Genomic DNA, 17,864 nt, shown 5'->3' on the forward strand with positions numbered 1-17,864 from the left:
CCTCGTCCTCGCTACTCAGTACAATTCCATATCGGGCTGCCAGCTCGGCCTCATTTAACTCTGGAGACTGTTCGGCGTCCGAAGGCTCCACAACTTCACCATCTGCTTCTACGGGTACCACGGCTACGGGGTCGGGCGCCAAAACTTCGGGTGCAGCATCGGGGTTCACCACCTCTCCATCTGGGGGTGCAGCATTCACAGGATCATACTCCCCGACTCCATTAAAGGGAACATCAAAACCTCTCAATGGTCCCACGGTCAAGTCCCCGTGGCAATAGGTCCATGCCACATAAGTCCGAGGCTTCCAGTATAGCTCTCTGATATCTACCCAAACCGTAGTTGCATATCTATAATAAACTTGATTCTCCCCGACAGGATACTCTGTCACTTGCGTATCCATGTCGTAGGGAATCCCGAACTCCGGGGCGAGAACACTCACGGCCAAGGCGGAGGGTCCGAAAAACAACGAACCCATGACGGGTGAGATAAAATCTCAGTAGGAAAATCTCTAACCCTAGATTAGGTCGCTAGTGCCTCCAGACACATTTTCATTTTAAAATTTCCGACAATCCCTCTTCCTTACCCAAAAATTCACAATTAAAATCTAGAAAATTCCATTCTTTCTCCGAAAATTCTCACACCTTCTCAAATATTCTACGTTACTCCCGTCTTGGCGTTCCACGCCTCGGTCCGACAATAAAATATTCTACGTGCTCCAGGGCCTGCGTTTAACGCATCAGGCCATAATATAAATGTCCACATTACTCCAAAATTTCACGTTACTCCGAAAATATTCCACGGCACTCCAAAAATATTCCACGTTGCTCCAGAATATTCCACGTTACTTCGGAAATATTCCACGTTGCTTCAGAATATTCCACGTTACTGCGGAAATATTTCACGTTACTCCAGAATATTCCACGTTACTCCAAAATATTCCACGTTGCTCCAAAAATTATTCCACGTTCCTCCGGACTATTCCACGTTACTCCAAAAATATTCCACGTCAATCCAGAATATTCCACGTCACTCCACCGCCATCAAATAAGTTCATAACATTGAGCCTCGGACCTTTATGGAACACGGCTCTATATATATATCAGGATCTCGGACACATAGGAATACGACCCACAGATTTCGGTCTTGGACACATAGGAACATGACCGGATCAAGTCTCGGACAATTAGTCGAACACGACTCACTTTGGTCTCGGAAGACTTAATTGAACACGACTTTCTTGCTTTCTCGGTGTCGGACAATCGGACGAATACGACTCACTTTGGCCTCAGACGACTTGATTGAATACGACCCTCACATTTCCTCGGTCTCGGACAATCAGACGAATACGGCTCACTTTGGCCTCAGACGACTTGATTGAATACGACCCTCACATTTCCTCGGTCTCGGACAATCGGACGAATACGGCTCACTTTGGCCTCGAACGACTTGATTGAATACGACATTCTCATTTTCTTAGAATAGTTCGGTACCACGTGATTCATTCACGTTAGAGAATTAATAATTCGGGATCACCCGATTAATTCACACTAATCCAAATATTAATTCAGACTACCCAATCAATTAATACTACCATAGTATCCAATCCACGTCATGCGACCATATTACGCTAACGTAGTAATTTATAAATCACGCGCCACTAAAATTATACTAACGTGGAAATTTATCACGGCCGAACAATAATAATTTTCTAACATATAATTAATTCACGACCATAGTACTATACTATAATAATGTCACATTTAATTAGCACCGTGGCATAACAACTTTATGTCACATAAAAGTAACCCTAGTTAATATATTAACTAACCATGGTTCAAAAACTAACTAGAGTCAAATACTAACCTAACCATAATTAAACAATAGCATAAAGTAACTCTAGTTAGGGCATAAAGTAACCATAGTTAAACTTTGACCACTATTATCTTCTTGACTTTACTATTCATGCAAGAACAAGCTTTCTCTCTTCTCCTCCATGGAATTTTCGGCCAACCCCTCCTCAAGCTTAAATCCAACAATTTTCTTCATCAAAAATTCACAATTTCATGGTCTTTTAGCAACATAACTACCTAATTTAGGTTTAGAAACAATCTTACCTCAAAAACTCGCAAAACGTCCGTTGAACGGTTGAGGAAAAGATCGAACCAAGCGGCGGTTCCGGCGATCTTTGCACGGCCGGCGATTTGTCGACGATCTAGGAACCTCAAGCTAGCCAAAGCGACTCTAGGGAGAGCTCGAAGAATTTTCGGCAATGGAGGGTGAGAGAGAGGGTGTTCGGCCAAGTGAGGGAGAGGGAGAGAGAGAGTGAGGTAGAGAGAAAGTGAGCTATAGAGAGAGAGGGTTCTTGGATAATGAAGAAGAAGAAGGCCAATATAATAATTACTATAGGTTAATAATAATTAATTATGCCCACAAAATCAAGAGAAAGAAAAAAAATAATTATCTCCCCTCATTGACTAGTCAATCTCGGCCAAAAGGGGAAATGACCAAAATACCCTTCGTTCCAAGTGAAAAATGGGGTATTTTTCAAGGGCAAATGGGTCCTTTCCCATACACAGTCCAAATCTACTTTTCCCGAACCTCTTTGGGGCGATCCGCGAAAGAATTTCACACGGGATGAGGAAACGTCCAAAATTTTATTTATTGAAACCCCCGAAGGTCCGACGTCAAATTCTGAAGCTCGATTCGCGATCAATCTCGATCAATAGAATTTTCAGCGTATCTCAAACTAACGGGCGGCTTTTAGGAGTTACGCGTATCGACCCGTGATTAAAATCACGTTTAAGAATTACTCGAGCCATGGCGACCTTGGTTGTCATTCAATTGCGAGGGTCAATCACTAGTCCCGATGGTCGCGATCGTTAGAAAATAATTCGGGGACGTTCGGAACCCACACGAGGTCAAACGGAATCACTCGTGATCCAAGCGTAGGGTATTACCCAAATCATTCCTTTATTATTCTAGGATTGGCCTATATTGATCCAAAATATTCCCTCGACAATTTTCATGGCCAAAGAGTAGGTCCAGGACCAAGTTCTTAGGTCCACGTACTTAATTTTCCTAGGTAGTCATTCTCATTTGGTTAGTCTGCTCGAGAGGGATCAATTCCGAGTGAGATTCGACTGAAATACATCGATGAGACTTTTCATTTATTCAAGGCTTCAAAACGAGCCGGATTACGGGATATCACAGCATCTGTTTCGCTTCAACTATATTCATCTTGATTCTTGACCCCCTTGCGGAATAATTCACAACACGAAGACAAGTCGACGTCAAAGTAGTTGGACGAGTGACTCGACAAATCTGGGAGTTTTTGTAGGGATTTGCAACCATTTGCTAATAGGATACGCATATTTGATGGAAGCCGAGGAATCTCTTGTAGTTGCTGGCATTTCTCCACTTCCAACCAATCTAAAGCATGGTATTTGTTGATGGATTTTGGTAGATGAGTAAACTTGTTTTCCGAAAGACGTAGCACCCTCAATTTGGGAAAACTGGAAGAGCTCTCAAGGAAGTCTACTTCTGATAGATTGCAGCCATTGAGTCCTAGCGTCTCTAGATTTGGAAATCCTAAATGGCCATCGGGGTCGGTTGACTCCTCCAAGTTCTTTGGGAACGTGACGAAATTCGAGCAGCCTCCAAGACTTAAAAACTGGAGATTGTGCAACTTATAAATACTCGACGGAAGCCTTGCAAGGTTTTTGCAATTTTCTAAATGCATCAACTTCACAGAAACAAGATTTTCAATTGATTTCGGGAGTTCTTTAATAGCTGTCCTTTGCAGATCAAGTGTTTCTAGATGTTCCATCTTTCCTAGAATATCGGGGAACTCCTCAAGTTTAGAGCAACCCACGAGACCAAGGGTTTGAAGAGATTTTGTCTTGAGTTTGTTGGGAAAGATACTAAGATTGGAGCACAATACTAGCGACAAAAATTTTAACTTGTCAAGATACCCGACGGATTGGTGAACCTCCACCAAGCTTTTGCACCCATCAAGATTCAATCTCTCCGGATTTGGAACCGATGATAGGTCCGGAACACTAGCCAGGGACTCACATCCACCGCAATTTATGGACGTCAAATTTTTAGAATTCCGCAAAAACATACCGGTGTAGTCATTAAGTTCTGCATGTAGTTATAGATATAAAAGGGAAAGCCAATCATCACAAGGGCTTACCATAATTTTGCCTCCTAATTGTTTGATATGACTTCGCGGGACATCAATTACAACAAGTTTCTTTGGACCAGAGCCAAATTCTAGATCCGGTGCATTGGGCCATTTAAGCCGACTTAGTTCGTTAGGGAGACGTACGGGTCCTTCTGAAGAGATATGCACTTTAGACAAAATGAGAATTCTCAACCTTTTCATGTTTGTGAAAGCATGAGGACTAATAGTTATCTCTTCTGCTTTGGGTGAGTCCAATACTATGGCCTTCACCGCATTCGTTCCCTATCCATAACAAAGCAAATTCAATGGTCACAGAAAATTTCCATTGAGATTTTCAGATTAGTGTAATATGAAAAATGAGATGTAGCAACATTGACATAAACAAATTTTACCGTATCTCCACATAGAATGTCCAGAACATCTTTAAAAATCCATAATCTGCTGCGCTGCCCAGGATCATTGGGGCATTCTTGATTAACAATATCCTTACCCATCAACCGAATTAAATCATGCATTTGCAGGGTCCCATGGTCATTTGTTATCAAGGACCGCTCGATGAGAACTTCTATTTCTATAGTTGATTCAAAGCCGCAGCTGTCAAGGACTTCCTTGATGTATTCTATTCCTTTCCCCTTAAAGAGGCAAGCAATATCGAGGAAAATCTCCTTCGTATTGGGGTCCAATCCATCGAAGCTTATCTTGAGAACTCTATTGATGTCCTGGTGGGGACTTTCGGAGAGCTTGCGCAGTGCACTTTCCCATGCAAGTTCCTCTCTTCCACATAAGAATGAGCCCAACACTCGGAGAGCTAACGGAAGGCCGTTCGCGTAATGCACTGCTCTATCTATGAGATCCCTTCTTATCTCAACTTTCTTGCTATTTTTGAAGGCATACCGACCAAAAAGGTCCCGTGTTTCATTACCATATAAAGTTTCAACTTCATAAACACAATTTACGCCATGAGAAGTCAGCAAATGTTTATCTCTTGATGTAACAATAATTCTACTTCCTTTGCCAAACCAATGGCCTTCTCCAGCTAACGCATTCGGTTGATCCAACCGGTCCACATCATCAAGAACCGGAAGAACCTTCTTGCAACCAAGTCTTTCCCGTATCAAAGGAATTCCTCCATCCACATTATATACCGTCCGGTTTCCACGAGGAAAGATCTGTGAAAGAAGTTCCTGTTGCAAAGAAACTAGACCATTTCTTTTGTTCGAAGTTTCTCTTACTTGCTTCAAAAAACAGGTACCTTGAAAATCTTTCTCAATATAATTATATAGGGCTTTAGCAATTGTGGTCTTCCCTATGCCTCCAGGACCCCATAGACCTACCATGAGAACATCATCATCACCCGTCTCTTTTGCTGACAATGATAGCACTTGCTGAACTCGGAAATCTATTCCGACCGGATACGGAGCGACTTCTAAGTGTGCACGCTGTAGATGAATTGATAGTTCATTTCCGATACGTTTAACGAAATCCGCTTCATCTCTGATAAGCACTCAAAAGAAAGAGAAATATGTTTTAGCATGTCAAAGCCATGGCAGGACATCGACCTCTAACGTCATAACGAAAATATTACAAGAGGATAAGCTAATAATGAGATGAAAAGAACTACCACATTCGGGTGAACCTGCGGCTAGATCTGTAAAAGGAAAATTGCGAAGAACCTGCGCCTCAAGACAACAATAACTCGAGTACTATGAACCTCACTTTTTTATCTAAGACAAAATTTCCCATTATCTACGACAGCAAGACAGCAAGAATCGAATTCAAAGAATCTGCTGGCTTGAAGTTTTGGTTATTCGATTTTTGTGTCTACTGCCAAGTGTGTCTCCGCTTCGTGTCTTCAATCAAGAGACCGGTTTGGCAATATCCGTGTCTTTTCTATTCTCGGGCAATTAAGTTAATTATAGCATCTGTAATTAGTTTCTAAAATCAACATTTAGGGGCATGAAAGATGTTGATGTCTCGAATTTTTGGCAAGAGCAAATATGTGCAAATAGGTTTGTGAAAAGTTTGGAACCCGAAGGATCAGTTAGACATTACAAGGCTTTCGTGTCGGGATTAGAGGTGCATGGTCTCTAGACCAGGCCAGATTGCCAACCACTGGCCTGTAATGGCTACTGGCCTCGCACCCAGCCAGACAAGGCCGGAGACGACAAAAAAAAAAACGAAATAAAAAGAAGGCATGAGAATGAGACCAGTTAAAAGGGATATATTGAGTTCATCAAAAGGAAAAAAAACATGCTTACCCATTATGGAATTCCCACCCAGACAAGCTACCAGCATCGAAGAGAGCCTTCTCCCATCTCTTCACTTTCTCCGAACCCTTTCTGAACTTTGACTCATGCTTATCCAAGGCTTTTCTATAACTCTTTCTTGGTGTTCTCACTTCTCTGGGTTCCACTTTGTAAAACAGGGGAAAGACCTTAAGATCTCTTTGCTCCTTGCACTCCATAATTTTGGCTAACTCTTCCAAGCACCATGGCGAGGAAGCGTAGTCCTTGGTGAAAACGATGACCGCAATGCGCGATTCCTCGATCGCTTTCATAAGCGCCGGGGATATTTGTTCTCCTTTCCTGAGCTCCTCGCTGTCCAAAAAAGTGTGTATTCCTCTTTGATCGAGACCGGCATAGAAATGACTGAGAAAGCTGTCACGGACATCCGGGCCTCTGAAGCTCAGGAACACATGGTAATACCTTTTCAGATTTGAAGAAGAAGAAGAAGAAGAAGCCATCGAAAGAGCTAATGGTTGATGTGCCTCCACAGAATGTTTACTGTCTGATGGGGGTTCCCGACTCCAGCTCTCATGTACTTATTTATTTGTTCTTGGACTTAAAGACTTTCTGGAATCACGTGGGCCATTTGGTGGATGCCAGCTCACTTCCCTTTTCCTTTAATTACTTTTTGGCCCTTTTCCTGTTTCTCTCTTTCGCGGGTAAACTTGGATTTTTCCTGGAAATTTCGGTATAGCTGGAATGGTGGTGATTTCGTTGGGATGAGTTTTGTTGCGATGCGAATACCAAGTATATGTGGCGCCCTAATATTCAAAACATTGCGATAAAGGTAAAGACCGACGATAGCATCTTCTCGATAGGTTTAGGACTAAGAGGAAATGTTTCTATGACCGTACCATTAGAGATCGTATAATCTCAATCGTAGATTCACACATCATAAATGCATGTTTGGCATAAAGCACTCATCGATTAAAAATTGTGCAGTTAGAAATAACTTATGGTACCGTCGGACGGTTAAGGTAGTAGCTCACGGGACTAAATTGACACAATTAAAAAGTTTATGACTAAATTGGTACCAATACTATTTTTGGCTTTTCTAACGCTTTCTGAATATCTAGAGCGCCTAATATTTATAAAATTACAAAAAGAAAAAAGAAAAAAAGGAAAAGACCAACGATAGCATCTTTTGGATACTGTAGTGTGTTTGTTGGATAAAAGCAAGTGTTGATTCTTTCGTTATTGGTAAAATTATTACCTCAGTAAACCAATTCCTATAACTTCCGCAACTTCATATTTCATTTCATGTCTCGCAATGTCAATGGCCAAATTAAAGACCCCAGCAGCGCGACCCCCCTCACACAAGAAGAAGGTTCCATATGATTTCTAATGGCTAATAATCAACACTAAAATTATATGGAGTTTTTCTAGCATCCACTAGTTCATGGATTACTGCTCGCCGTTGGTCGATGTAATAAGTATCCGAAATACTTGCTCGCCATTGGTAATTGCTGCATTCATCTATAAAAAATTATCTACGTCAGCATCGACGGATCAAAGTTGATCGAAATAACTGAATTAACACGAATCTAATAAATTTAAAATTGGATTAGCATAATTTCAATAAGTTTAAAAAAAATTCGAATAATTTTTCTTTCATTTATTGTCCTTGGATTCTTTATCGATCACGTGATGTCTGTTGTCGTTTGTGGAATTTGCGTTCCATCTTCTGTCATTTCATACCCAGCGGACTCCCAACTTTTTCCAAAAACCTAGTGAATATCCGTGGGCCCATTCCTCCGTTATTTGTGCACCTCTTCCACTTCTGTCAATTGCGTAGTAGCTTCGCATCACTCGTCCAGGAAAGAGCCAACCCTAAAACGCGTGAAGGAGGAGGCGGACCCCTAGAAGCAAATGAACGAAGAGGGGACTTTGACTTGTTCATGCACCCATGGCCGGTTAAATGAAAAAGGTTAATTATGCCCATATGTGTACATACGTGTTTTGGACAAGAGCCAAAATCCAGATCCGGGGCATTGTGCCATTCAAGGCATCTTAGTTCGTAAGGGAGATGTATAGGGTCATGTGAAGAGATACGAACTCCAAGCAAAATGAGCATTCTCAACCTTTTCATGGTCGTAAAAGCAAGAGGGCTAATAATTATCTCTTCTGGATCGGGCGAGTCCAATACTATGGCCTTTACTTCATTTGTTTCCTATCCATAAGAAAGCAAATTGAGCGGTCACAAAAAACTTCCATAACCGTTAAAATTAGAGTAAAACAAAAAACTGAGCTATAGAAACAGTGGCATAAGTAAAATTTACCGTTTCTCCACGTAGAATGTCTCGAACATCGTCAACAAGCCATAATCTACTGCGCTTCTCTGGATCATGGGGGAATTCCTAAATAACAATATCCTTACCCATCAACTGAATTAAATCATGCATTTGCAGGTACCCATTCTCATTTGTTATCAAGGACCGCTCGATGAGAACTTCTATTTCTATAGTTGATTCAAAACCGCAGCTGTCAACGACTTCCTTGATGTATTCTATTCTTTTCCCCTTAAAGAAGCAAGCAATATCGAGGAAAATCTCCTTTGCATTGCGGTCCAATCCATCGACACTTATCTTGAGAACTCCATTGATGTCCTGGTGGGGACTTTTGGCGAACTCGCGCAGTGCACTTTCCCATGCAGGTTCCTCTCTTCCACATAAGAATGAGCCAAACATTCGGAGGGCTAACGGAAGACCATTCGCGTAATGCACTGCTCTATCTATGAGATCCCTTCTTATCTCGACTTTCTTGCTATTTTTGAAGGCATACTGACCAAAAAGGTCCCATGCTTCATCATCATATAAAGTTTTAACTTTATAAACACAATTTATGCCATGAGAAGTCAGCAAATGTTTATCTCTTGATGTAACAATAATTCTACTTCCTTGGCCAAACCAATGGAATCCTCCAGCTAACGCATCCAGATGTTCGAACTGGTCCACATCATCAAGAACCAGAAGAACTTTCTTGCAACAAAGTCTTTCCTGTATCAAAGTAATTCCTCCGGCCACATTATATACCGTCATATTTTCACGAGGAAAGATCTGTGATAGAAGTTCCCGTTGCAAAGAAACTAGACCATTTCTTTCGTTCGAAGTTTCTTTTGCTCGCTCCAAAAAACAGGTATCCTCAAAACCTTTCTCAATATAATAATTATATAGGGCTTTAGCAGTTGTGGTCTTCCCTATGCCTCCAGGACCCCATAGACCTACCATGCGAACACCATCATCAGCCGTCTCATTTTCTAACAATGATATCACTTCCTGAACTCGGGAATCTATTCCGACCAGATGCGGAGCGACATGTAAATGTTTAAGCTGTAGATGATTTGATAGTTCTTTTCTGATGCATCGTATGAGCTCCGCTTCATCTCTAATAAGCACTCAAAAGAAAGAGAAATATGTTTTTAACATGTCAAAGCCGTGGCAGGAATTCGACCTCCAACGTCATAAGGAAAATCTTACAAGAGGATAAGCTAATAATGAGATGAAAAGAAATGCCACATTTGGGTGGACGTGCGCCTAGATCTGTACAAGGAAAATTGTGAAGAACCTGCGCCGCAAGACAAAGATAACTCGAGGACTATGAACCACACTTTTTTATCTACGACAGCAAAAATGTCTCATTATCTACGACAGCAAGATTGAGTCTAGTTAAAAGAGATATTATAGCGTTTATCAAAACGAAAAACATGCTTACCCCTCATGGAATTCCCGCCCAGACAAGTTACCAGCATCGCAGAGAGCCTTCTCCCATCTCTTCACTTCCTGCGAATCCTTCCCAAATTTTGACTCATGTTCGGCCATAGCTGTTTTATAAATCCCTCTTGGTGTTCTCACTTCTCTGGGTTCAACTTTGTAAAACACGGGAAAGACCTTAAGGTCTCTTTGCTCCTTGCACTCCATAATTCTGGCCAACTCTTCCAAGCACCACCATGAGGCAGCATAGTTCTTGGAGAAAACGTTTATTGCGACGCGCGATTGCTCGATCGCTTCCATAAGTGCCGGCGATATTTGCTCTCCTATCCTAAGCTCTTCGCTATCCCTGAAAGTGTGTATTCCTGTTTCGACTAAACTGGCATAGAGATGACTGACGAAGCAGTAACGGACGTCCGAGCCTCTGAAGCTCAGGAACACATGGTAATTTCTTTTCAGATTCGAAGAAGAAGAAGAAGAAGAAGAAGCCATCGAAAGAGCTGATGGTTGATGTGCTTGCTTTCGCAGGATGTTTACTATCTGAATGAGTGGGTTCCCGACTCCACCTCTCATGTACGTATTTATTTGTTCTTGGACTTAAAGAATTTCTGGAATCACGTCGGCCATTTGGTGTATGCCAGCTCACTTCCCTTTTGCTTTAATTACTTTTTGTCCCTTTTCCTGTTTCTCTCTTTCGCCGGTACACTTGGATTTTTCCTGGAAATTTCGGTATAGGTGGAATGGTGGTGCTTTTGTTGGGATGAGTTTTGTTGCGATGCAAAAAATGTAAAGACCGACAATAGCATCTTCTCTATAGGTTTTGGACTAAAAGGAAATATTTCTCGGACAGTACTATCAGAGGTTATACAATCTCAACCGTAAATCAACACATCGTAATCGCATATTTGGGATAAAGCACTCATTGATTGAAAAATCGTGTGGTTAGAAATTACCGACGGCATTGTCGGACGGTTAGGATAGCGACTCACAAGACTAAATTAACACAATTAAAAAGCTTAGGATTAAATTGGTACGAATACTATTTATGACTTTTCTAACGCTTTATGAATATCTATAGTGCCTAATATCTATAAAATTGCAAAAAAAAAAAAAAGGAAAAGACCAACGATAGCATCTTTTGGATACTATAGTATGTTTGTTGGATAAAAACAAGTGTTGATCCTTTCGTTATTGGTAAAATTATTACCTCAGTAAACCAATTCCTATAATTTCCGCAACTTCATATTTCATTCCGTGTCTTGCAATGTCAATGGCCAAATTAAGGTCCACAGCAGCGCGACCCCCCTCACACAAGAAGTAGATTCCATATGATTTCTAATGTGCTAATAATCAACACTAAAATTATATGGAGTTTTTCTAGCATCCACTAGCTCATGGATTATTGCTCGTCGTTAGTCGATGTAATAAGTATTTGAAATACTTGCTCACCATTGGTCAAATGCTGCATTCATCTATTAAAAATTATCCGTGTCAATGCTGGACGGTCAAAGTTGATAGAAAGGATTGAATTAATACGAATCCAATAAATTCAAAATTGAATTAGCATAATTTCAATAAATTTAAGATTTTTTTTTCAGATAATTTTTCTTTCATTTATCGTCCTTGGATTCTTTATCGATCACGTGATGTTTGTACGCGTCTGTGGAATTTGCGTTCCGTCTAGGAAAGAGCCGACCCTAAAACGCGACCTCCTAGAAGCAAATGAACGAAGAGGGGACTTTGACTTGTTCATGCACCATGGCCGGTTAAATGAAAAAGGTTAATTATGCCCATACGTGTACATACGTGGGTCCATTCCTCCATCATTTGGGGACCTCTTCCACTTTTATGTGGGGGCTACCGACAATTGCGGAGCAGCAGGTGGCTCGCGAAAGCAAGACGCTGAAGGGTTTAACTCATCAAATAAAAAAATGCTAAACGATTCGATTGATCTCATCGATAATTTAAGAGCTCGATTTTTCAATGATTAACACTGTCAAGAATTGACCCTAAAACGCGTGAAGGATTTGGTGGATCTCCGGAAGTAAGTGAACAGAGAGGGGAGCTTCATAAGTCAATGATCTCCTTTTGATCTTTTAAATGCGCATCTCCGGCATTCTTTCTTTCCATCGTCGGTGCCCATATTTTATTCCCCCTAATAGCAAAGCTTTGGATTCTTGCTATTATTTTTATTCCGAGGGTAGAATGGGCAACCAGCAGGTAATTGCTCCTCCGAGGACGAAATGACCCGGTCCGACGACGAGGGACGGAAAGCTTTGAACGGTGGAGCGACTTCGAGCGTGGTTGTGGTGTGGCGAGCCGGATCACTCGCGAAATAGGAGGAGAGTAAGTCCTGAAATTTCGTACGTGAAATTAGAATTAATTCGCAAAATGTGCCTATTGATGTAATGGCATCCTTTGGCATTGTAACTTCGGTTACATAAGTAAATTACCAAAAGAATGATAACTAAGCATCTTCCTTGAAAATGATTTTCATAAAAACTAAAAAGATATTTTCTCTTATCATGAAATTTTCAGTCTTTGAACTTTTACTTTTTATTTAATTTAGAAAAAAAATCATCAAAAATCCTAAACTATATCCATCATGTCACGTTTATCCTAAACTATTTTTGTGACGTGAAAAGCCTCGAGCTTGTATACGCGTGACACATTCACCCCGAATTTTTTCTCGCGACACTAAAAATCTCAAACTTATACCCATGTGACACATTTAACCTCATTTTATTTTCTTGTGACACCAAAAATCCAAAACGTGTAGGCATGTGATACATTGACCCTAAATTTTAAGATAAATATATGAGTTTAGAGTTTTTTGTCTTAATAAAAAAATTTAGAGTAAATATGTCGCCGGGTATAAGTATGGGTAAATGGGCCACGTGAGAACAAGTTTTGGGTTTTTCACGTCACAAAAAAAGATTTTGGATAAATATGTTACGATGGGCATAATTTAGGATTTTTGATGTATTTTTCCTTAATACGAAGCATGAATAAATGGTTAAAATTCTAAGAGCATCAAATTAAAAAAAAATTGTATTTTTTTTTCCTTTTAAGGATTTCGAAATAACATTTTTGTATTGGCAAGAAAATCATGAACAACTTTTTAAAATTTGCCTCTAATGGGCTTTCATTGCATTATTGAAAACTCATTGGACCATGCAGAATAAGTTGCTAATAATGACTTTAATAATGGAATCCCTTTGAAATGTTGTGTTGAACGACGTAATCGGTTTGAATTCAAGATTATCCAATCAAATCTTTATATTGAAATTCCATATCCGCTATGCAATTTATACAAATGTTAATATTTAACACAGTAATTCCAGCTAATGATTTATGGGCTTTTCAATTAAGTTTAATATTCTTCTGAAAATAATGTCCTTTTGGAAAGAAAGAATGTCGGGATGCGCATTGAAAAGATCAAAAGGAGATCATTTGTCTCCCATAAAAACAAAAATAAAAATAATGTCTTTACGACCCAACTACGTACATCCGGTGTTCAATTTATTTTTCTTGTTTGAAGCAAATATGCAAAAACCTAATCCATATTGGACAATATTAATAGAATGCCTCGTTGTTGAGCTTGAGGACAGATCCCCGTTTCGTGCAACATTAAATACAATCGCTATTTCCATGTACCGTACGGTTTATCCATCTAAATCAGGTCCTCGAATGAGTCCTTTGGGGCAAAAAATTTAGTTGTCGACATCCCCCTATAAATTTTGTTAATGGCACAAAAACGGGTGAGCAACCCGCTGCAAGCTCAAAACATTACGATTAAAGAAGCCACCAGTTATGACACGAGACTTTGTACCCACCCGATGCAATCCGAATAGCAACAGCAGAGACATCAAGTCATCTTCCCTGCATAGACCTTTTGATCTTTGAAACAATTACATTAATACTACCCTAAGGATATAGATTATATTAGATGCAGCAGAACTTACTTTCTCAAAATTTTAGGGTAGGAAGCATTGGCATCATTAATTTGACTAAGAGCGGTAAGAGAGGCCTATCCGATAAATTTCACAGAGCAACTTGGAAGACCCATGGCCATTCAACAAGAATCCACATCATTTTGGATTAACGCACTCTGCATCACAAATCAAAAGGAAGGAGAGGAGAAGGAAAAGTTACTCAACCATGTCGGTAACATGATGAGAAACCTGTTTTCGAAAGTGCTTCTGAATTTCAATTGAGGGTGCAGACATTTGAAAATTTCTAGTAGAGATGGAAAATGGGGAAAAGCAAACGGCATTGAAATCGAAATCACCACGTTCGCTTCTTCTAGAATCACTTCCTCAGCAAGTTGTGACCGATTCGAAAGGAACGTTTGGCAAGCCAACACACATAATAGGCCGGTGCGAGTGGATCCCATACTCTCGCCATAGTTAAGACAATCTTCTCTTCTTTGTCAAAGTTGATCCGCTTTCCTCCGCATCTCTTTCGCTTGGACTATATACATCCACGGTGTATATTGGGTCGCCTTCGTCTGAGTCTGTTTCCTCGGGAATCCAATTTGTTTCAATCGGGTGATGGTGTTGGAGCACAACCCCGCCATCATCCTCCTGTTTCTCGCATATTAGACGGAATCCACACTTTTTAAAGCTTCCTTCCCTATGTCCGAGGCAAACTCGGAATTGGCTCCATTCATCTCTCGAAGCCTCTCGTACTCCATACAGCTCATCGCGTGGGAAATATTGAAGCCACACAAAATTGGATTCCGGTGGACCAAAGTAAGACGTTTCCCGAAAGCCACACGTTTCTACAATCACCCTTTCGCCATTAACAAATATTTGGATCTCACCTACAGCAGAGACCTCTTTTCCTTCCTCCGGGCCGGGAGCAATACTGAGTGCTAGTCCTAAAAACTTGTCATACAAGTCCTTGGGAACCCAGAAACGCATGGACCCATCTTTACCGTGCAGAAAACATTCTGGAATCTCTCCTCCAGTTAGCATCATTTTCACACTACTCTTCTTCGGGAGGCCCTATCATGTCAAGCATTTAAAGTTAGTGAGAGAGAGAGAGAGAGAGAGAGAGAGAGAGAGAGAGAGAGAGAGAGAGAGAGAGAGAGAGAGAGAGAGAGAGAGAGAGAAAGAGAGAGAGAGTCTGACCTCGAGTAATGATACATCAGCCATCTTGACCCCCTTGTGGAATAATTCACCACATGAAGACAGGTCGACCTTAAGGTAGTCGGACGAGAGTCTCGACAAATCTGGGAGTTTTTGTAGGGATTTGCAACCATTTGCTTTTAGGATACGCATACTTGATGGAAGCCGAGGAATCTCTTGTAGTTGCTGGCATTTCTCCACATCCAACCAATCTAAAGCATGGTATTTGTTGATGGATGTTGGTAGATGAGTAAACTTGTTTTCTGAAAGATATAGGGTATGCAATCTGGGAAAACTGGAAGAGCTCTCAAGGAAGTCTACTTCTGATAGATTGCAGCCACCGAGTCCTAGCGTCTCTAGATTTGGAAATCCTAAATAGCCATCGGGGTCGTTTGACTCCTCCAAGTTCTTTGGGAACGTGACGAAAGTCGAGCAGCCTCCAAGATCTAAAAACTCGAGATTGTGCAACTTATAAATACTCGACGGAAGCCTCGCAAGGTTTTTACAATCACCTAAATCCATCCACTTCACAGAGACAAGATTTTCAATTGATGTCGGGAGTTCTCTAATAGCCGTCCCTTGCAATTCAAGTTTTTCTAGATGTTCCATCTTTCCTAGAATATCGGGGAACTCCTCAAGTTTAGAGCAACCCCGGAGACAAAAGGTTTGAAGAGATTTTGTCTTGAGTTTGTTGGGAAAGATACTAAGATTGTAGCACAATTCTAGCGACAAAAATTTTAACTTGTCAAGATACCCGACGGATTGGTGAACCTCCACCAAGCTTTTGCACCCATCAAGATTCAAGCTCTCCAGATTTGGAACCGATGATAGGTCCGGAACACTAGCCAGGGACTCACATCCACTGAAATTTATGGACGTCAAATTTTTAGAATTCTGAAAAAACATACCAGCATAGTCATTAAATTCTGCATGTAGTTATAGATATAAAAGGGAAAGCCAATCATCACAAGGCCGTACCATAATTTTGCCTCCTAATTGTTTGATATGACTTCGCGGGACATCAATTACAACAAGTTCCTTTGGACCAGAGCCAAATTCTAGATCCGGTGCATTGGGCCGGTTAAGCCATCTTAGCTCGTTATGGAGACGTACGGGACCTTCCCAAGAGATATGCACTTTAGACAAAATGAGAATTCTCAACCTTTTCATGTTTGTGAAAGCATGAGGACTAATAGTTATCTCTTACGCTTCGGGTGAGTCCAATACTATGGCCTTCACCGCATTCGTTCCCTATCCATAACAAAGCAAATTCAATGGTCACAGAAAATTTCCATTGAGATTTTCAGATTAGTGTAATATGAAAAATGAGATGTAGCAACATTGACATAAACAAATTTTACCGTATCTCCACATAGAATGTCCAGAACATCTTTAAAAATCCATAATCTGCTGCGCTGCCCAGGATCATTGGGGCATTCTTGATTAACAATATCCTTACCCATCAACTGAATTAAATCATGCATTTGCAAGGTCCCATGGTCATTTGTTATCAAGGACCGCTCGATGAGAACTTCTATTCCTATAGTTGTAGCAAAATCGCAGCTGTCAAGTACTTCCTTGATGTATTTTATTCCTTTCCCCTTAAAGAAGCAAGCAATATCGAGGAAAATCTCCCTTTCGTTGTTATCCAATCCATCGAAGCTTATCTTGAGAATTCGATTGATAGTTTGGTCGGGACTTCCGGAGAGTTTATCTAGTGTACTTTCCCATGCAGGCTCCTCTCTTCCACATAAGAACGAGCCCAACACTTCAAGGGCTAACGGCAGGCCGTTAGCATAACGCACCGCTCTATCTATGAGATCCCTTCTTATCTCAACTTTCTTGCTACTTCGAAAGGCATGCCGAACAAAAAGGTCTCGTGCTTCATTGTCATCTAAAGTTTCAACTTTATACACAAAATTTATGCCATGAGAAGTTAGCACATGTTTATCTCTTGATGTAATAATGATTCTACTTCCTTTGCCAAACCAACAGCCTTCTCCAGCTAACGCATTCAGTTGATCCAACTTGTCCACATCATCAAGAACCGGAAGAACCTTCTTGCAACAAAGTCTTTCCCCTATCAAACGAATTCCTCCGTCCGCAATATCTACCGTCAAGTTTCCACGAGGAAAGATCTGTGATAGAAGTTTTTGTTGCAAAGAAACTAGACCATTGCTTTTGTTCGAAGTTTCTCTTACTTGCTCCAAAAAACAGGTACCACGAAAATCTTTCTCAATATAATTATATAGGGCTTTAGCAATTGTGGTCTTCCCTATGCCTCCAGGTCCCCATAGACCTACCATGCGAACATCATCATCACCCGTCTCTTTTTCTGACAATGATATCACTTCCTGAACTTGGGAATCTATTCCGACCGGATACTTAGCGATATGTAATGGTGCACGCTGTAGATGAATTGATAGTTCCTTTACGATGCGTTTTATGAACTCCGCTTCATCTCTGATAAGCACTCAAAAGAAAGAGAAATATGTTTTAGCATGTCAAAGCCATGGCATGACATCGACCTCCAACGTCATAACGACAATATTAC

At 40.8% G+C, this 17,864-nt stretch overlaps 2 protein-coding genes and 1 long non-coding RNA gene across 3 annotated transcripts in view; 1 reads left to right on the top strand and 2 right to left on the bottom strand.

The window, feature by feature from the left end:
- The window catches only part of LOC125314673 (TMV resistance protein N-like), a 416,296-nt gene that overhangs the window by 295,210 nt on the left and 103,222 nt on the right, over window positions 1-17,864 (bottom strand). The window lies entirely within an intron of this gene.
- The window catches only part of LOC125314518 (disease resistance protein Roq1-like), a 125,480-nt gene that overhangs the window by 56,448 nt on the left and 51,168 nt on the right, over window positions 1-17,864 (bottom strand). Inside the window, exon 5 of the mRNA XM_048276980.1 lies at window positions 10,266-10,413. Coding sequence (XP_048132937.1) covers window positions 10,266-10,413 — 148 coding nt within the window. The remainder of the gene's footprint in view (window positions 1-10,265; window positions 10,414-17,864) is intronic.
- Window positions 9,044-17,174, top strand: LOC125314528. Its single transcript, XR_007197989.1, has 2 exons — window positions 9,044-9,124; window positions 17,046-17,174. It is a non-coding gene; the product is annotated as an uncharacterized LOC125314528 (long non-coding RNA).

Source organism: Rhodamnia argentea, chromosome 4, assembly GCF_020921035.1.
Source record: "Rhodamnia argentea isolate NSW1041297 chromosome 4, ASM2092103v1, whole genome shotgun sequence".
NCBI lineage: Eukaryota > Viridiplantae > Streptophyta > Magnoliopsida > Myrtales > Myrtaceae > Rhodamnia > Rhodamnia argentea.